Here is a 21,362-nt window from a genome sequence, read left to right as displayed (position 1 = left end):
TCTTCATTTACTGCTTAGTATGCCAGTCTACAAGCTTAGTTCCATCATTGTGTCTGTTCTTGTTTTCAACAGGAGCATGTGAAATGGGTTCATGCTGAAATGGTAAATAAAAACTCCAAGCTGAAGCTAATTTATGTGACTCCAGAGAAAATCGCAAAAAGCAAAATGTTCATGTCGAGACTAGAGAAAGCCTATGAAGCGAGGAGATTTACCCGGATTGCTGTGGATGAAGTTCACTGCTGTAGCCACTGGGGACATGATTTCAGACCCGGTATGTATGATGTATCTAGAACACTCCTTGAAATTAGGGATTATTTTCTTACTCACATGAAGGAAATTCCTGGTTTCATTAAACTTATTTCCTCAGCCAGTTATTACTCATTTTCTCTCGCCTTAATATAAGGGGAGTTGAGAGGCAGTCTTCAGTCTCTTTACTCCCCCCATGGTAGCGCTTAGTCTGATTGCCTTTATCCTGTGAAATGCATGTTTCTTAGCAACATGATTCTCTCCCATGGTTAGCCATAAAGGTTTAGTTACACCAAGTTCTGTCTCGCATCCATTGAGGAATCCGTATCTGCTTCAGAGCAGTGTTCTTTAATCATCAGAGTCTCCAGTATCCACTTCCATGTCTGTACCCAACTACCACCATGGAATTACAGTGCTGTGGGATATTTTAGTAACCCTGTCTTTATTCCTCCAACCTATTCCTGCAGTCATAGCTGGAAGCAGATCACCCAGACTTGCTCTGCGCAAAATAACCTTAAATTTTAAGAAATCCGGCTCATGATATCAATGTCATTTCTTTCTGAACTTGATTTCACATGCATATAGCCCCCTGGTATTCCCCTTTAATTCCTCCTCGTATTTGTCCACAACCCCAGATGCCATCTGATGGTCCCTCTCTCCTCCTTTCAGACTTTGCTGTTGCCACTTCAGTTTCTTGTGGATTGCTTGGCATTTTACCTGCCTCAGACTCTCTGCCAGACTGAGCTGCTGGACCCCTCCTGGCTTCTGCTTCCCCCATTCCTGCTGTTACAGTACTAAACGCTGGCCGGAAAAAAATTGCATGGCTACATTCATTTCCACCTCAGGTCAGCTGTCATCAGATTCCACTATGCTTTTACTTATTCCAGATGTGCCTCCTTTAAGCATTTCTCCCAGCAAGCTTTCCCTGCCTTAAACTTCCCTTTAGGTCCCACCTCCTACTGGTCCCCAGGAAATAGATGCCAACTTGTCTGGAGGTCTCCTCTTTCTCCTTCCAAACATTAGTAATCTTATTTTTTCTTCTTAGGGTAAAAGAGATCATTTCTTGTAATGGTTACCATGACTCCTCCCACTTCATCCTTTCCTGCCTTCTTAAGATCTCGCTCTGGCAAAGTCTTCACTCCTGCATCTTTAAAAAAAATTTTTTTAATTTTTTAAAATTTTTTAAAAAGATTTATTTAAGAGAGTGAATGAGAGAGAGAGAGAGAGAGAGAGAGAGTATGAGCAAGGGGTAGGGGCAGAGGGAGAAGCAGGCTGTTAGCTGAGCAGGGGTCCTGATGGGGGGACTCAGTCCCAGGACCCTGGGATCATGATCTGAGCTTTTTTTTTTTCCTTAAGATTTTTATGCATTTATTTAACTTGAAAGAGGGAGAGAGTGAGCGAGCAAGTAAGTAGGAAGGGGAGGAGCAGAGGGAGAGGGATAAGCAGACTTTCCCCTGAGCCCAGAGCGGATCACTGGGCTGGATATCACAATCCTGAGATCATGACCTGAGCTGATATCAAGAGTCAGACACTCAACTAAGCCCCCAGGTGCCACTCCTGAATTGTGAGACTCCCTAAAAACAAAGATAGAAACTGAAATAACCTTTGACCTTTCCCACCCCTTTAGATGTTGTCCTATTTCTGCTCTTCCTTTCACCTCATCCTCTAAACTCACCGTCTGTTTCTTACCTTCCTTCCCTTCTGGATTCATTGAATCACTTCTGCCTCCACCACTCTGCTCACAGGTGACTGTGGCCCCCTCACTCTTCACTGGCTTAATCCGTGGGATTTATCTGCATTCCTCTCCATTTCCTATGTTCACCTCTCTCCTTGTGTGGTTACTGTGAGGGAGGCTTTGATGTGGTTCCTTTCCATTCTTACTGCCATTGTTCTCCTTCCTTTACTACCACCCTAAATGTTAGTGTTCCCTAGGTTCTGATCTGTTTTCACCTTTTCTTATACTTCCCCAGACATTGTGGACTCGTGGCCTGAAGACGCAGTTCTCTACCTTCAGAATTATTTGGGGCTATTTAGTTATTTTTTAAAATTTTGATTTAAATACTTTAAGCAGTGTATATACTGCCCTTTCTACTAGAGACCCCACCATATTAATCAGACTACTCCAAAGAGTTGTTATCTGTAGCTACTGAAAATACCAGGTTTCTCACCTTTGTCCTCTATTTCCAACCTCAGTGGTCTGATCACTTAGGATGAGAGCCGTTGCTTGTGTGTTACCATCACCTGCCTTGCCTCTTCAGATTAGTTGCAGCTTTCATCAGTTGTTCCCATATCTAGTCTTCTTCCTCTTCAGCTGCAATTTATATTCCTAATTGTTTATTGGAAATGTGTACCCATTTTTAAAAAATGTTCAGTTGAGGCATAATTGACATATAACCTTGTATGAGTCTTAGTTGTATAACTAAAAGTTTGTACTTTTTGACACTCCCTTCACCCATTTATCTTTGACACTCCCTTCACCCATTTTGCCCACCCCCATCCCTCACCTCTGGCAATCACCAGGGTGTTCTCTGTATCTTTGAGGTTTTTGTTTTTGTTTTTAGAGATTCCACATATAAGTGATATATTAGTGTTTGTCTTTCTCTGACTTGCATCACTTAGCATAATGCTCTCAGGGTTCATCTATGTTGTTGCAAGTAGCAGAATTTCCTTATTTTTAAGGCCAAATAGTATTGTATTGTGCATCTATGTGTGTGTTGCAAGTAGCAGAATTTCTTTATTTTTAAGGCCAAATAGTATTGTATTGTGCATCTATGTGTGATATACACACACATCATATTTTCCTTATCCATGTATCAGTGCACACTTAGATTGTTTCCATGTGTTGGCTGTTATAAATAATGCTCCAGTGAACATAGAGGTGTAGATAGTGGGTTTGCTTTCCTTTGGATAAATGCCCAGAAGCAGAATTGTTTTCAAGATAGTGGGTTTGCTTTCCTTTGGATAAATACCCAGAAGCAGAATTGTTGGGTCATCTGGTAGTTTTGTTTTAAAATTTTGAGGAACCTCCATACTGTTTCTTGTTTTTTCTCTTTTTTAAAAGATTTATTTACTTATTTTAGAGAAAGAGTGTACACACTTGGACTAGTGGAGGGAGGGACAGAGAGAAGAAGCAGGCTCCCCACACGGAGCCTGTCTCAGGGCTTGATCTCATCATGACTCTAAGATCATGACCTGGGCTGAAATCATGAGTTGGGTGCTTCACTGACTGAGCCACCCACGTGCCCAACGGTACTGTCTTCCGTAGTGGCTGTACCAATTTACTTTGCTACCAACAGTGTACCGGGGTTCTCTTTTCTCCCACACTTATTTCTTGTATTTTTGATAACAGCCATTCTTACAAGTGTGAAGTGATATTTCATTGTGGTTTTGATTTGCATTTCACTGATGATTAGTGATGCTGAAAACCTTTTCAGGTACCTGTTGGCTATTTGTATGTCTTCTCTAGAAAAATATCTATCCAGATCCTTTGCCTGTTTTTCAATCGGATTTTTTGGGGTTTTGTTAATGAGTCAAGCAAGTTCTTTGTGTAGTTTTTATGTTAACCTTTAATCAGATAGTTGTAAATATTTGCTCCTACTCCATAGGTTTCTTTCATTATGTTGATGGCTTTCTTTGCCATACAAGTGTTTTTTAGTTTCATGTAGTCCCACTTAACACATTTTTGCTTTTGTTGCCTTTGCTTTTGATGTCAAATCCAGTAAATCATTGCCAAGATCAGTGTCTGGAGCTTATTCCCTATGTTTTCTCTGGTAGTGTTATGGTTCCAGGTGTTATGTTCAAGACTAACCCATTTTGAGTTGATTTGTGTATGATATAAGCTTCTTGTTTCATTCTTTTGCCATGTGGCTGTCTAATTTTCCCAGTACCATTTATTGAGGACTCTGTTGCTTATCTCCATTTTATATTCTTGATGCCTTTGTCATAAATTAATTGACGTATATGGGTGGGTTTATTTCTGGGTTTTTAATTCTGTTTTGTTGATCCATGTTTGTATTTTAACACTAATACCATACCGTTTTGATTACTATAGCTTTGTAATATGGTTTGAAATTAGGATGTTAGATGCTTTTAGCTTTGTTCTTTCTTAAGATTGCTTTGCTTATTGGGTCCTTTTGTGGTTCTCTATAAATTTTAGGTTTGTGTTTCTAGTTCTGTGAAAAATGCCATTGAACTCTTGATAGGAATAGCATTGAATCTGTTGATTGCTCTGGGTATGTGGATATTTTAACAGTGTTAAGTCTTCCAGTTCATAGACACAGAATATCTTTCCATTATTTGTGTTATTTTCAATTCTTTTATCAGTGTCTTACAGTTTTCAAGTGTATAGGTCTTTTGCTTCCTTGGTTGAATTTATTCCTTGGCATTTTATTCTTCTTGATGCAATTGTAAATGGAATTGTTTTCCTAAATTTTCTAATAGTCTGTTATTAATATATAGAAATACAACAAGGGTGCCTGGGTGGCTCAGTCATTTAAGCACCTGTCTTCGGGTCAGGTCATGATTCCAGGGAACTGGGATTGAGCCCCACATTATGTTTCCTGCTCAGCTGGGAGCCTGCTTCTATCTCCCCCTCTGCCACTCCCTCTGTTTATACTCTGTTTCTCTCTCTCTGTCAAATAAAATGTAATAAAAAAAAAAAACCCTGATTCTTTTTGTATTAATTTTTTGTTCTGCAAATTTTCTACGTGTAATTGCGTGTCATCTGCAAATAGTGACAGCTTTACTTACTCTGTTTCAATTTGGATGCCTTTTATTTTTCTTGCCTAATTTCTCTGGCTAGGAGAAATTTTCAATAAGAGGAGTAAGAGTGGACATTCTTGTCTTGTTCCTAAATGGGAAGATAAGGTTGGAAGTAATAAGCTTGAGAGAAGGGTCTTTGTGGAGCTGACACTCTGACCTCAGAGGAGACATAGCTCCCTGGTGCTGGTATCTATTAGTGGAGGCAGAGGTTGGGGGGAACCTGTGATGAAGCAGGCTCCCCAAAGCTTGGAAAAACAGCCAACTGTATTCAGCTGCTCCATTGAAGACACAGTGCTGCTGTAGAGATGATGAAGCCTTCTGGGGCGAGGTTCTTGAGAACACAAGCAAGCCCACAGGAAGCAAAAAGGAAGGAGCAAAACCCTTTTTCCTCCCCCAGCCTCATACTCTGTCCTTCCACTGCCAGCTGGCAAATCAGAAATGGAGTGTGCAGATTCCCCGCTCCAGTGCTGCAAAGCAGGGTATAAAAGGGTGGAGTTGGAGCTGAAGACAAATAACCTAATAGTGGCACATCCTGCTTGGTTTATCCTGCTTCTGCAAGAACAGACCATCACCAAGTCCTGTCTACTCTTCCTCTGAACCAAATGTCAAGTTTGTCCACTTCTCTTTGTCTACTGCTGTCTCTTAGATCCACTTGGGTTCCTTTCCATTGGTCTACTACAATGGCTCCTTCACTAGTCTGTGATTCTAGTCTTAACCCTTTTGTAGTTCATTCCCCACATAGCAACAAAGTGGTCTTTTCTACATGTAAATCAAACCCTGTACTTTCCCTCCTAAACTACCTGGCAGATTGTCTTTATACTTAGAATAAATTCCATATTCTTAACTGGGGTTCATAAGGCAGTATGTGTCTGTGCCCTTTGTCTCTGTCCAATTTCCTATTCTTCCTTACTCTCTCCTTATATTCCTGCTGCCCTGGGCTTACCACTAGGAGCCCTTCACACTCTCTGATAATAACATACTTATTGGTTTACTGTGTTTTGTCTGGTTTCTTTGCTTGAATTGTTCTTCCATTTGCATAGCATCCTTGTTTTGTTCACCACTTAATCTTCAGTGCCTGGAGACGTGCTTGGTACGAATGGTGAATCTTGGACTCTTTCCCTACCTTTCCCTTCTGCTCCTCCTTGCTCTTACCTCCCCTGGGGCCCATATCCAGGTAGTCACCAGAACCTGAGGGGTTCTAGTTCTTGGGTTTCTCTTCAGCCTTTTCTTTCTGCTCTATTCTCATTGTCATGCCTTGTTCCTCTTCTTACTGGGTTTCTGGTCTGTTGCTGCCATCTTTGAACTGATTTCCCTTTCTTAAGTCTTTTGTCTTTTCCAGCCCCTACCTTGCACTGCTACCTAAAGATGAGTCTATTTTTATCCCTTATGTGCTTTAAAAATTACATAGTGACAAATTTCCTAGCTCCTCAGAATCAGTGAACCATGTTGTTCCCAGTAGTACTTAAGCCTGACTTTCTGTGCTCTTCAGTGTAATGGTATCAGTCGAGGGGTAGGCAAGGAAGCAGAGCTACTGTGAATGGCAGGTGATCAGGAATTTATTTTGGGAAGTAGACCCTGTACAATGGTGTGAGGAGTAGGGGATGTGAAGGATGGAGAAGCAGAGAAAAATCCCTTGTTTCCTGAAGCACTGGTGTGGGAGAACAGTGGAGCTTATAGGGGAGTTCAACTGGCATGGTTTGTGCCAAAGGGAGCCACAAAGGGAAAGCTCATGAGAGGTCTCTGGTAAAGCTCTGGGTATCTGTCAGCCCTGTGGGTCTGCTGCCAAGCATCTTGTGGGGCCCGTTGATGGGCAAGGTTTACATTTGGGAAGAAGAACTGAAAGAAGACTGGAAAAAAAGTAGGACAGGCTAGAACTGGCTGAGCACCTCTGCATCTGTCCCTTATCCTATCTGCCTGGAGAGATCTTCAGAGAGTCATGGTGGCTGGTTCACTTTTACCTGCCCCACCTTGCACAAGGTCCTCTTTTGGGCCAGCTCTCACTTGGAGCCAAACAGGGAATGTGGTTCCCAGCTTCCTGGAGTTGACAGTAGATGCACCCAGCTCGACACTGTGGGTTATCCCAACAGACCTACTAGCTGTTGTCTGACTGTGCCACGTCATTTCTTTCTGGTGTCTTTGCAGTTTATGTGTTGTGTCTCTGCCTGGTGGTTTCTTCTGCCCTTCCTAGTGAGCTTCTGCTTGTCCTTTAGGACCCAACTCAAATGTTACTTCCTTGAAACCTTCATGACTTCCCCAACAACAACCTTCTCTGTTTTCATAGTAGTCCTCTAGCTTTACATTTAGCAGTTTCGACCATAAGTTCTTTCCACTTTCTCCAAGTAGTTCAAGTACTTGAGGACAACTCTTCTAGTAATGGAAACATTCATGATAAATATGAGCCCAGAATGGTTTCCCAAAAATAAATCCTGTAAAAACTAGTGCCTTCACCAAAAGTTTTCTGATCTGAATTTGCCACACTTGAAGGATAGTGGTGGGAGAAAGGGCTTGGCTGATGTCCTCTTTTGTTAGTTGTAAGAGATTCACATGCTATGGCCAGTCCCACTGCCTCTTGAAGCCACTAGTCAGAGGTTGCGGACCAACACACAACTGACTGGAAATATTTTAGTATTCCCTCTCTTTAGCAGCGAGTTCTGCATGCCAGAACAGTGTTTCTGAAGAACCAGTTAGAGGTAGCCTGCTTACTCAGAAAGGCCAGGTAGCAACTGCAGATTAGATTTTGGGAACCAGGGAAAGAAAATCCAGCAACCATTGCTTAACTGCATAATGGTAAGGTGTCATTTGCTCCTTAAGGGTAGAAAGTGGGCTACTGGGTGTTTTCTCTTTTCCAGATTACAAGGCACTTGGTATCTTGAAGCGGCAATTCCCTAACACAGCACTAATGGGGTTGACTGCAACCGCGACAAGTCATGTTCTGAAGGATGTCCAGAAAATACTCTGTGTAGAAAAGTGTTTTACTTTCACAGCTTCTTTTAATCGACCGAATCTTTATTATGAGGTGTGTAACTCCAATGTCAGTTTACTACTTTCATGAAGGATTGCCGTGATGGTGACCTTTTCATTGTGTTTACTTACATGAGTAACAGTAACTCTTAAAAGTTTTTAAAATCAGGAAGTCATTATAAGCAGATCAGTAATTAATGCTTTCTTTGTGTATCTCTGTTGCTGCATAATCCTTTGCTGGGTTAAATAAAAGACATCACCTTGTGAAATTGATGCACATTCTTGTGCAGGGGTGGAGGGAAGGCATAGATTGACACCAAGGACCCTAATGACATCTCTTAAAGTTACTTAGAAAATAATACAACATTAATATGCCATTAAAGATTTGTCAATACTCAATTTAGATTATATAGCTTAATAGCTATTTTTTTTTCCTTTCTTTCTAATCCTTTTAAAAGAATAGATAATATTTTTCTGAGTTTTCACCAAAGTTATTTAGGTCATGATTTATGTTTTTACAAAAGTAGCATCAGAAATAGGGGTCCCTGGGTGGGTCAGTCAGTTAAATATCCAACTTTTGATCTGACCTTAGGCCTTGATCTCGGTTGTGAGTTCAAGCCGCATTGGACTCCACACTGGGCATGGAGCCTACTTAAAACAAAAAACAAAAAAAAACCCAGAAAATAAAAAGGTCTTCATCTTTTACAAGTGCCTCTTCTTCCCTGGTAAATTCAAAACCAAGAATCAAGAAGAGTCAGGCAGGTGAATATAAGAATAAGAGAAAAAGCACTGTGCCCATAAAAGTATGGCACCCTGAAAATTGTTAAGTAAATAACTACATGGATGGTGCTCATTCATTTACTTTGTAATAAGTTAGTTTTTTCTTAGATTCGGCAGAAGCCCTCCAACACGGAAGATTTTATTGAGGATATTGTAAAGCTTATTAATGGGAGATACAAAGGGCAATCAGGTAATATAAAAACAAACCATCTTTGAAGATTCAGAACTTTTGAAAAGTAATTAATATTACATTGATCTACTGATAAATTATTTGCAACCAAAAATATTAGTTCATGGCAAAAGGATACTTGATAGGATAAATTAATTTGCTGCATTGGTGATCTTAGAAATTGGGTGTGTCGTTTGCTCATGGAACAGATTGTAAGGGTCATAAAACTGTTTATTTTTGTTTATTTGCACCTAATTGCTTTAAATAGTGGACCTAATGATATAATGCTAATTATCAATAGCACATACTTAGTAACTATCCACTTAAATAGTACGTATTGAATGAGTTAATGGTAGATGGAGTTGAGAGTATTTATCTACCTGTTCCAGGATTAGTGCATAGACAGATGTTGCTGCAGCACAGAGTTTATGAAAAGTAGCATTTCAAAGCTGTTCTACAGATTTTTAGGAGATATTAATGGTGCCCTGGAGTGAAAGGAGCTCCAGGGTCAAATTTGAGAAAGGCTGCAACTCTCTATCTCTCCTAGAGCTTCCCAGAGTGTATCAGTCAGCACATAAGACATTCTGGTCAGCCCTGCAAATAGAGAGATCTGTTACCGGTGTTCAGTGCAGAGCCCCAGTCACTTGTACTTGAAACTACATCATACTTGAGAGAAAAAAGAGGTAATGGGAACAACAACACTGGTGGCCCAGGGCTTATCTGTGTTTTAGAGCAAGCTGCTGATCAAATCTTTATATGAGAAAATCATTATGTGTTCAGAACCTTGGAATTTTTCCTAAATCTTTTTCTTCCATGCATTATGTTAATCAGTATCTTAAATGTGTGTTAAAAATTATATCTAACATTTGAACGTCTTTTACTACAGGAATCATATATTGCTTTTCTCAGAAAGATTCTGAGCAAGTTACAGTTAGTTTACAGAAACTGGGAATTCACGCAGGTGCATACCATGCCAATATGGAACCAGAAGATAAGACCGATGTTCATCGGAGATGGTCAGCCAATGAAATTCAGGTTAAGTATATATCTTCAATAGAAGCCTCATTAACATTTAAAAATATTTTAACTTGATTTAATTAACATAAAATGTTAAAACTTTTTAGGTAGTAGTGGCCACAGTTGCATTTGGTATGGGAATTGATAAACCAGATGTGAGGTTTGTTATCCATCATTCAATGAGTAAATCTATTGAAAATTATTACCAAGAGAGTGGACGTGCAGGTATGTACAACTCCTATCCAGAAATAAATTTTAATAAAGCTTTTCTAAAAAATACACTATAGATGAGTTTTAATGATTCTGTGTTTTTAGTCTTCTTTATTAGCTAGTATTTTACAAAAATGAAGTCATTTTTGCTTTCTTAAAATTAAAAAAAATTTTTTGCAATTAATTTGAGGCCCATCTTTGCCTTCTGAAGTTTTAATTAGTGGTCTCACTAAGTTTATAACTTCAGTAACTAGATTATGCACATTTTTTTGGGTTATAAAACTGATTGTTGGTAGGTCTCTTTAGTCATTTTTTTTCTTTTTATAATTTGAGGGCCACTGTTAAAAATTAACTTTCATTTCTCTGCAATTTCTAGATATGATATATGTAGATCGTGAAGCATTGTCAGCTGATTTTATACTTATTATTTTTGCATATTTTGAAATTTTCAAGTAATTATGCAGTCTCAGGATTTCTTACACTACAGGTCGAGATGACTTGAAAGCAGACTGTATTTTGTATTATGGCTTTGGAGATATATTCAGAATAAGTTCAATGGTGGTGATGGAGAACGTGGGACAACAGAAGCTTTATGAAATGGTGTCATACTGTCAAAACATAAGCAAGTAAGCCACATACCTTTTTATAACTTGTCATTTAAACATAAGCACTATGTGAAATTACTTGGAGTACTTGCTCAGTAAGTAAATACACTGCTAGAATATCAAGTACAAACCTGTAAAAGCAAATGTCAGTACATGAACCCGCAGGATCTGCCTTAATTCAAGATGAGAGATTCTCTCTCCCTGATAATCCTCCAAAACTATATTTTATTGGAGTTTTTTTAATTTTATAGAACAAGCATATTGAGATGCTGATTTTAATAAAGAATAATTAACATACAATATTATATTAGTATCAGGTGTAAAACATAGTGAATCAGTATTCATATACATTATTAAATGGTGACCACAGTGAGTTTAGTGACCCTCTGTCAACCTACATAGACGTTACAATATTAAGGACTATATTCCCTCTGCTGCATATTACATCCCCTGGTCATCTTTATTTTATAACTGGAAGACTGTACCTGTTAATCCCCTTTACCTTATTTCATCTATCCCCCTTTACTGAAAGTTTTGATATAAACGAGCCCAAGCCTTTTTTTGTCTGGCTCTGGAATATAGTTACATGTTTTACTAATTTTGAAAAGGTATACACAGTAGGCATTTTGAGAGCTGAGCTTGGTAGCAGGTATCATCTCACCAGCTGATAGGCTGATGAGATAGTTGAGAGCAGGGTTAAGTTTCTCCTTAAGAAATAAATTTAAATCTATATAGGGTGGTTTTAGTTAGACCATATAGTTCCCTTATGGCTTTTTTTCAGTATTAGTCATTTTTATACTCTTCTTGCTCAACCTAATAAGGACTCAAAAGTTTTGAACCGATAAGCAATTATTGGACTGTGACAGAAAATGTCATTTCTTTCCTGTAGGTGGTGCAACAATCTAGTTAAAGAAATATGAATGTGAAAATTTCCTTAGATATCCGGTAGACTCCCAAGAAGCGTCTTCTGGGTTTTAGTGTCACATACAAGAAACTACTAAAATACAAGAAATTACTTTGCTATCAGGAAAATTCTCTTAATTTTTGCACAGTATTGAATCTTAAAGGGAATCTTAGACAACTTTTAAAAGAAGTATTTATCAAATAAATATGGAAAAAACTATATATGGTAGGCAGAGGAATAGTCCCCCAGAGAATAGGGTATAACCCTCGGTAGTTTGGATGGGTCTGGTATAATCACAAGTGTCTTTAAATGTGGAAGGAACCAAGGAAGGTCAGAATACTTTGTTGGCCTTGAAGATGGAGGAAAGAGAGGCATGAGCCAAGGAATTCATGCATTCTCTAGAAACTGGAAAGCACAAGGGGACAGATTCTTCCTTAGAGCCTCCAGAAGAAGTCCATCCCTGCTGACACCTTGATTTTAAGCCAGAGAGACCCATGTCAGACTTATCTAGAAATACAAGATAATTTGTGTTCTTTTAAGCCACTAAGCTTGTGGTGATGTTACGACAGCATTAGGAAACTAATATAAGTTAATAACTCTTGTGTTTTGAAATAGGGATTTACTAGGCATTTACTTACTAAGCATTTAGTAATTTGTATCTCCAAATGTGTTTGCAGGTGTCGCCGTGTATTGATAGCTCAACATTTTGATGAAGTGTGGAATTCAGAAGCATGCAACAAAATGTGTGATAATTGTTGTAAAAACATTTGTGAGTTCACAGTTTTTCTAATGAAGTAGATTTGACATACAGTGTTACATTAGTTTCAAGTGTACAACACAGTGATTCCGTAAGTTTTTGTACTGTGCTGCCCACTACAAGTGTAGGTACTGTCACCATGCAATGCTGTTACAGTACCATTGATTATTTATTCCTTGCGCTGTACCTTCACTCCATGACTTATTCTTTCCATAACTGTAAGCCTGTGCCTGTGCCCCCACTCCACATCATCCATTTTACCTGTCTCCCTCACCTCCCTTTCCTCCTAGCAGACATTGGTTTGTTTTCTGTATTTGTGGGTCAGTTCTCCTTTCTGTTTATTCTTTTGTTTTGTTTCTTAAATTCTACATATAAGTGAAATCCTAAGGTATTGTCTTTGTCTGACTTATTTCCCTTAGCATAATACCTTCTGTCCATTCATATTTTTGCAAATGACAAGACCTCATTCTTTTTTATGGCTGAGTAATACTGCATTGTGTGTATATATATATATACCACAAAGACCTGTTAGCAGACACTTGGGATGCTACCATATCTTGGCTATAAACATAGTGATACATGTATCTTTTCAAATTAGTGTTTCTGGTTTTGGGGGGTAAGTACTTGGTAGGGGAATTACTGGATCATGTGGTAGTTCTGTTTTTAATTTTTTGAGGAACCTCCATACTGTCTTCCACAGTGGCTGCATCAGTTTGTATTGCCGCCAACAGTGTACAAGGGTTCCATTTTGTCCACATCCTCACCGACACTTGTTTCTTGTGTTTTTGATTCTAACCGTTCTTACAGGTGTGAGGTAATAATCTCACTGTGGTTTTGATTTGCATTTCCCTAATGATTAGTGATGGTGAGCATCTTTTCATGTTTCTTGGCTGTTGGTAGGTTTGATTTGGGAAAATATCTCTTCAGGTCTTCTGCCTATTTTTAATTGTAATGTTATTATTATTATTTGGTTTTGAGTTGTATAAGTTCTTTATATATCTTGGATACTAACCCTTTATCAGATATGTCATTTGCAAATATCTTCTCATTCAGTAGATTGTCTTTCAGTTTTGTTGTTGGTTTTCTTCACTGTGCAAAAGCTTTATGGTTTGCTCTGATCCCAATAATTTATTTCTGCTTTTGTTTCCCTTGCATGAGGAGATAGAGTCAGAAAAATGTTGCTGTGGCTGATGACAGAGAAATTACTGCCTATGTTCTCTTTTATGATTATAGGCCTTACATTTTATGGTTACAGGTCTTGAATTTAGGTCTCTAATCCATTTTGAATTTGTTTTTGTATATGGGAATAAAGTGGTCCAGGTTTCCCGACACCATTTAGTGAAGAGAATATCTTTTTCTGTATATTCTTTCATCCTTTGTCATAGATTGACCAGATACTAAATGTGGGTTTATTTCTGGGCTATTCTTTTTTCCATTGATCTGTGACTATTTTTGTGCCAGTACCATATTGTTTTATTACTGGTTTGTAGTATATCGTGAAATCTGGGATTTAAACTAGCTTTGTTTTTTCCTCATTATTTCTTTGACTGAGGTGTTTTGTGGTCCCATTCAAATTTTGAGATTATATGTTTTACTTCTGTGAAAAGTGGTGTTGGTATTTTGATAGAGATTACATTGAATTTGTAGATTGCGTAGTAGGCATTTTACCAGTATTCTTCTAGTCCATGAGCATTGAATATCTTTCCATCTGTTTGTGTAATCTTCAGTTTCTTTCATCAGGGTTTTATAGTTTTCAGAGTATAGGTTCTCTTGCTTCCTTGGTTAAGTTTATTCCTAGGTATTTTATTATGTTTGTTGCAATTATAAATGGAATGGTCTCTTTATCTTTCTGCTACTTTGTTATTAGTGTACAAAAATGTAACTGATTTCTATGTATTAATTTTGTATCCTGCAACTTACTGAATTCATTTATTCTAATAGTTTAGTGGAGTCTTTTAAGTTTTTCCATGTATAGTATCATGTCACCTACAAATAGTGATATTTTAACTTCTTCCTTACCAATATGGGTTTATTTCTTTTTCTTGCTATGGCTAGGACTTCCAGTATTATGTTGAGTAAAAGTAGACATCCTTGTCTTGCTCCTGACTCTGGAGAAAAAGCTGTTTTTCACCACTGAGTGTAATGTGAGCTCTAGATTCTTCATGTATGGCCTTTATTATGTTGAAGTACATTCTTTCTACACCTATGGAGTTTTTATCATGAAGAGTTGTTGGATTTTGTCAGATGCTTTTCCTGCATCTATTCAGATGATACATGGCTTTTATTCTGCCTCTTGTAAATGAGTATCACATTGATTGATTTGCAAATATTGAAGCATCTGTGTATCCTGGGACTAAATACCACTTCATTCTGGTGAATGATCCTTTTAATGTGTTGTTGAATGTGATTTGCTAATATTTTGTTGAGAAATTTTGCATCTGTATGCATAGGTTATATTGGCCTGTAGCTTTCTTTTTGTGTGTTGTCTTTGGTTTGGTATCAGTGTAATTATGGTCTCATGAAATTTATTTGGAAGCTTTCCTTTTTCTGTTTTTTGGTACAGTTTGTGGAGATACATGTTTGGTAGAATTCATCTGTGAACCCATCTGGTCTTGGATCTTTGTTCATTGGTAGTTTTTTGATTATCACTTTTGCATGTTGTTACTGGTACTTAGTCTGTTCAGACTTTGATTTTTCCTGATTCAGTTTCAGAAAATCATGTCTCTAGCAATTTATCCATCTCTTCTAGGTTTTCCAATTTGTTAGCATCTGATTTTTCATAATATTCTCTGACAGTCCTTTGTATTTCTGTGGTGTCAGTTTTTACTTTGCTTTCATTTCTGATTTTATATGGGTCCTCTTGTTTTTTCTTGAAAATGTGTGGGTAAAGGTTTATCAATTTCATTTACCATTTCAGAGATCCAGCTTTTAGTTTCCTCAGTCTTTTCTTTCTTTTAGTGTCTATTTCATTTCTTTCTGCTTTGATTTTCATTATTTCCTTCCTCTACTTACCTTGGGTTTTGTTCTTTTTCTAGCTCCTTTAGGTAAGGTTAGATTGTTTATTGAAGATTTTTCTTGAGTTAGTCTGGTATCAATAATAAATTTCCCTCTTAAAAGAAAACAAAACAAACAGCTGCTTTTGCTTTGTCCAAAGATGATTTTTTTTAATTTCAAATTTATTTTGATTTCTAGTTTACAGACATCCCCAGAGATTTTAGACAGTTGTGTGTGCATTTTTATTGTCCCCATGTATTTTTTTAAAGCCCTTACCTGTTGACACATTCATTGCATAGCAGCATTTTAGCCTCCACATATTTGTGTTTCCTAGTTTTTTTCCTGTGATTGATTTCTAGTTTCATACTGTTATAGTTGGAAAAGTTGAATGAGGATTTCCATGGTTTTAAATTTATTGAGAGTTATTTTGTTCCTTAATGTGTTAGGTCCCCAGAGAATGCTCCAGGTACACTTAAAAATAATGTGTAATCTGCTCTTTTTGGATAGAATGTTCTATATGTATTATGTCCATCTAATCTAATGTGTCATTCAAAGACAGTTTCCTTGTTGACCTGCCTGGATGATCTACCCCTTGATATAAGTGGTGTGGTAATATTCCTTTCTGTTATTGTATTACTGCCAGTTTCTCTCTTTGGTTATATTTATGTATTTACATGCTCCTATGTTGGGTGCGTAAATATTTACATTTCTTATATCTTCTTGTTGGATTGGTTCCTTTCTGTTACAGTCCTTGTTTTTTTAAAGTCTGTTTTGTCTGATTGATGTACTGCTACTTGGCTTTTCTTTTTGCTTCCATTATGCCTATGTTTTTCCATCCCTTCACTTTTAATCTGTATGTGTCTAGGTCTGAAGTAAGTCTCTTATAGGCAGCACATAGATGAGTCTTTTTTTTTTTTTTAAGATTTTATTTATATATTTGAAAGAGAGTGAGAGAGAGCAGCAGCAGATGGAGAGGGAGAAGCAGACTCCCCACTGAGCAGGGAGCTGGATGTGGGACTCAGTCTCAGGACCCTGGGATCAAGACCTAGGTGGAAGGCAGATTCTTAACCATCAGAGCCACCCAGGCACCCTGAGTCTTATTTTTTTTTTTTTTTATTTTCTCATTTTGAGTCTTATTTTTTTAATTAATTCCAGCATCCTATGTTTTTTGAGTGGAAAATTTAAACCATTTACATTTAAAGTAATTATTGATAGCTGTGTATTTATTGCCACTTTGTTGATTGTTTTCTGGTTGTTTTTGTAGTTTTCTTGCTTTCTTTGTGATTGATGACTTTCTGTGGTGTTATGATTGGCTTTCTATCACTACTTTTTTTCCCACATTTAAGTTTGCCTTTTTATTTTAAAAAATTTTTAAAAAAGTAATCTTTATGCCCAGTTTGGGGCTCAAACTCACAATCCTGAGATTGAAGGTTGCATCCTGCACTGACAAGCCAACCGATAGTCCCTATTTTAAAAAATTTCTTATTTCTTTTCATTTATTTGAGTTAATGGGATGTTACACTGGTTTCAGATGTACAACATAGTGATTCAGCAACTCTGTAAGTTATGCTCTGCCCATCGCAAGTGTAGCAACCATCTGTCACCATGCAACACTGTTACAGTACCACTGATTATATTCGGTATACTATATTTTTTCCCCTTTATTTTACCTATTACACGTGTTGGGTTTATGGTTACCATGAGCTTCATATATAACATTCTAAGTACAAAGCAGTGTATATTAGATGATGGTCATTTAAGCTTGAATGCATTCTAAAAGAACTTCTTTTTCACACTCCCTTCATGGTTTATGTATATGCTGCCATGTTTTCTTTCTTTCTTTTTTTTTAAAAGATTTTATTTATTTATTTGACAGAGATAACAAGTAGGCAGAGAGGCAGATGGGGGGTGGGGGAGGAGAGGCAAGCTTCCCGCCAAGCAGAGAGCCCCATGTGGGGCTCGATCCCAGGATCCTGGGACCATGACCTGAGCCAAAGGCAGGGGTTTTAACCCACTGAGCCACCCAGGCGCCCCTATCTTTTTAATGGTAATTTCCTTACATCTAATTGTGGCTTTTTCTTTCCACTTAAAGTAGTCCCTTAAGCATTTCTCATAAGGCCAGTTTAGTGATGATTAACTTCTTGATGTTTTGTTTGTGAGCTCTCTCTCTTCTTCAATTCTGAATAATAGTCTTGATTGTAGGTTGAGTTTCTTGATTGTAGGTTTTTTCTCTGTCAGCACTGTGACTGTATCATGTCACACTCTTTTGGCCTGCAAAGTTTCTGCCAAAAATTCAGCCAGTAGTCTTACGTGGTTGTTCTTGTAGGTAACTTTTTGTTTCTTACTTTTACAATTTTCTCTTTAACCTCTGACATTTTAATTTTGTGGTGTGGACCTTCTTGAGTTCATTTTGTTAAGGGGCTCTATGTGTTTCCTGAATCTGGATGTCTGTTTTCTTCCTTAGGGAAGTTTTCAGTTATTTCTTCAAATTTCTGCCCCTTTATTCTCTTTCTGGGACACTTATAATATGACTGCTTACTTGATATTATCTGACAGATCCCTTAACATCCTCATTTTGAAAAATTATTATTGCTGGTCAGCCTGGATGCTATCCATTAATCCATCTTCCAGATCATTGATCTGTTCTTCTGCATCCATTAATCCAACTGTTGAGTCTCTCTAATGTATTTTTTATTTCAGTTGTTGTACTATTCAGCTCTGGTTCTTTGTATTTTCCAGCTCTTTGTTGAAGTTTTTGGAGTTTTTTTATTCTTCAGTCCAGGAAGCATTTTTAAGATCATTAGGTCTTTGTCAGGCATATTGTTTATTTCCATTTCATTAAGTTTTTTTTTTGAGATTTTGTCTTTTTCAATTTGGAGCATATTCCCTTGTTTCCCCATTTTTTGCATGACTTTGTATTTGTTTCCATAAATTAGCCAGTAACTGCTACTTACCCCAAATTTGAAGGAATGGTCTTGGACCATGGACTACAGCTGTAGCTTGCATGGGCTGGAGGTTGCAGGGGACTCTGTAGTGGGGTCGCTTTGGTGGGATGGTTGGAATTTAAGTGGGTGTGGGCTGGAGCATTCCTGAGTCTCTATGCATAGGGCGCCCTGGCAGGGTGGCTGAAACTAAAGTGGGTATAAATTAGGTTATTCTTGCATGCACAGAAGGTGCCCTGGTGAGGGCAGTTAGAGCTATGGTGAGTTGTTAGTTGGGGAGGTCCCTGGATGCTTTGTGCAGTGGACGACCTGGCAGGTCAGCTGTAGCTGTAAGGGTGTGGGCTGGGGCATTCATAGGGCTCTCTGCACAGATGGTGCCCTGGAAGGACAGCTGAAGTGAGTTCAAGCCACGTTGTCCTGGCAGGGAAGCTAGAGGTTTCCCTAGAAAGCTGTCTGAAGCCAAAGTGGTACAGGCCCGAAGCTGTCCTTGTGGGACAGCTGGGGTTGGTGTGGGTTGGGGGCCCAGGACTCACTGAGGTGGTAGGCTGGTTAGGACACCTGGACCCTGCTTCCATTTATGCTGTCAGGGTAACATAAACTGTGGCATTCACTGGACCCTCCCACCCAGAGACCATTGCAACAGCTCCCTTGCCAGTTAGCAGGGCTCAATGGCTAGTTCCTTTATATTCTTGTTGCTCTTTTAAGCCATGGCTTTTATTTTCTGTGGCCCACAGTAGACATACATATCTGCTCCTGGTACCTCATTAAACTATTCTCTGCACTGCAGCTTGCAGCATCAGAGGTGGGGTCACCCTTTGTTACCACGTCTCAGTCTCTCTTGGCTGTTCTCTGGGTGGTCTGTCTTGTACAGAAGCTGTTCAGTCAGCCCTCAGTTCTGTTTTTCAGGAGGAATTGCCTATAAATAGATTTGGTGTGCCAGTGGAGGAGAGTTTAGGATCTTCCTGTGTCACCATCTTGGACTAGAATACTCCCTAGTTCATTGTTCTTTAAACTTAACAGGCTAATATATATAGCTAGGACTATAGGAGGGCAATATTAGGCCCCAGAATGGATTAAGTAAGCTGTGAATAGCATTTTCTAGATTTAAAAGTAATAAAAGTTTTAAAGCAAAGGTAAATAAAAGGAAAAGTGCTATGTGGATGTACATATCTTACATTGCTATATTATAGGCATGTTAAATTATTAAGAAGTGAAGGAAGGTTTAAATTCTGAGTGGTATAATGCTCTTATAAAAAAAGGCTACTCACTGATTGGGAAGAGAAATTTAATACAAAGGAGTGATTATGGTCAATCATTTCTGATCTAGATAATGGCTAACCATTCAGACACTAATTTAGCAGTGTTTTGGTGCTGTATTTTAACTTTTTTCATCCTGTGTTGTGTCTGAAGAGTTGGACTAATCAGTTCCCTCATGGTTTTGATGTCTTGGGTGAAGGTCAATGTAATTTTAACTGCAGGTAGAGAAACTTGTATGAGAGTTGATTATTTTATATATATATATATATATATATATATATATATATATATATATATATATATAAAATAAAACAAAGTACTAGAATCAATAATTAGGAATCTGACCAGGACATTCTGTCTCTAAATCAGAGTACAGAGGAAGCCATAGTTTTCAAAATATTGCTTAGTGAGCACAAACCGAGTAAATACAAAAAAACAGACTGATTTTCTTACAAGTCTGTCATGTCTGGCACACATTCTGGTTCATAGAGCATACCCAAGGCCTTCTGGTGACCAGCTTATTTCCTTTAGATCACTGCAAATTCAATAATGTCTTACAAAGACTGTAACTTAGTTCGGTGACAGACTTAAGGAATAGCCTAGTTCTAATGCAGAATGCAACAGTTAGGGTGGCTGATGTTGATGACTCAGTTTAAACCACTTCGACTAGCCTGTGCTTGCTCTAATTTCTAAATCCCAGTTGGTGGTCTCATTATAGCATGTGAAAGGAAGAATGTCACAGCACACTGCAGAGATCTAATCAAGATCCTGAAGCAGGCAGAGGACCTGAATGAAAAGCTCACACCACTGAAACTGATTGATTCTTGGATGGGAAAGGGTGCAGCAAAATTGAGAGTGGCAGGTGTTGTTCCTCCCAAACTTCCTCGTGAAGACCTGGAGAAAATTATTGCACACCTTCTTCTACAGCAGTATCTTAAGTATATACAAATCCATTTCTTGTCCTTTGGTGTTGTCTTTATGATTGTTTCTTATAACTGCAACAGAATAAGTAGTTTTCCAGTTGTTTCATGTAAAACTGTTAAATGCCATATAAAATTTACTTAATACAATCCAACTTTAACTGATCACTGCCAAGTAAAAAAAAAAATGCAGTTTATAGAAAGTATTTGTTTTATGCAAGTTTCATTCCCTATCAGTGTATTATAATTATTCCATTTATGGTTTTTTTTTTTTAAATAAATGTGGGTTTTTTAAAATAATTTCTGAAAACCTTTCTGATTTTTGGCCTTTATCTTCCACAGAGAAGACTACAGTTTTACAGCATATGCTACCATTTCATATTTGAAAATAGGACCTAAAGCTAATCTTCTGAATAATGAGGCACATGTCATAACCATGCAAGTAAAGAAGCCCACAGAGACCTGTTTCAGGGTAACTGCCTGTTAATTTCTACATACTGAAAAAAACACAGCAGAGCTTAAGGGATACTGTTCTGGGTCCAGTGGAACACAAGAAGAGAGAAGCAGTTTTCTTCTTAGAATCTGAGCATGGAAGAGAGAAAACATACCTTTGCTTTCTGTAGAGCTATTAATAATTTAAACTAGTCTACCTTTTAATATAGACTAGGCTTTTCAACCTTTTAGAATGTGAAAAATCCATTTTAGTGTTGTCTAATTTGCAATATACTCTACCCTGGTTGATCAACACTGGTTGAGAGAAGTTGGCCTGTGCAGCAGAGGTCGAGAACCAATGACTCACATATTAAATAACTCTCAAGCCTGCAAAAGCATGCCATGTA

The 21,362-nt window shown here is 38.0% G+C and overlaps 1 protein-coding gene across 1 annotated transcript in view; it reads left to right on the top strand.

The window, feature by feature from the left end:
* Positions 1 to 21,362, top strand: part of RECQL (RecQ like helicase) — a 54,830-nt gene that overhangs the window by 32,248 nt on the left and 1,220 nt on the right. The window contains exons 6-14 of the mRNA XM_059185710.1: positions 73 to 271; positions 7,857 to 8,023; positions 8,857 to 8,938; positions 9,804 to 9,952; positions 10,042 to 10,159; positions 10,632 to 10,770; positions 12,331 to 12,422; positions 20,322 to 20,541; positions 20,866 to 20,995. Of these exons, the coding sequence (XP_059041693.1) occupies positions 73 to 271; positions 7,857 to 8,023; positions 8,857 to 8,938; positions 9,804 to 9,952; positions 10,042 to 10,159; positions 10,632 to 10,770; positions 12,331 to 12,422; positions 20,322 to 20,541; positions 20,866 to 20,995 (1,296 nt within the window). The remainder of the gene's footprint in view (positions 1 to 72; positions 272 to 7,856; positions 8,024 to 8,856; positions 8,939 to 9,803; positions 9,953 to 10,041; positions 10,160 to 10,631; positions 10,771 to 12,330; positions 12,423 to 20,321; positions 20,542 to 20,865; positions 20,996 to 21,362) is intronic.

The sequence above is a fragment of the Mustela lutreola genome, chromosome 8 (assembly GCF_030435805.1).
Source record: "Mustela lutreola isolate mMusLut2 chromosome 8, mMusLut2.pri, whole genome shotgun sequence".
NCBI lineage: Eukaryota > Metazoa > Chordata > Mammalia > Carnivora > Mustelidae > Mustela > Mustela lutreola.
This window is presented reverse-complemented; position numbering and strand designations above follow the sequence as displayed.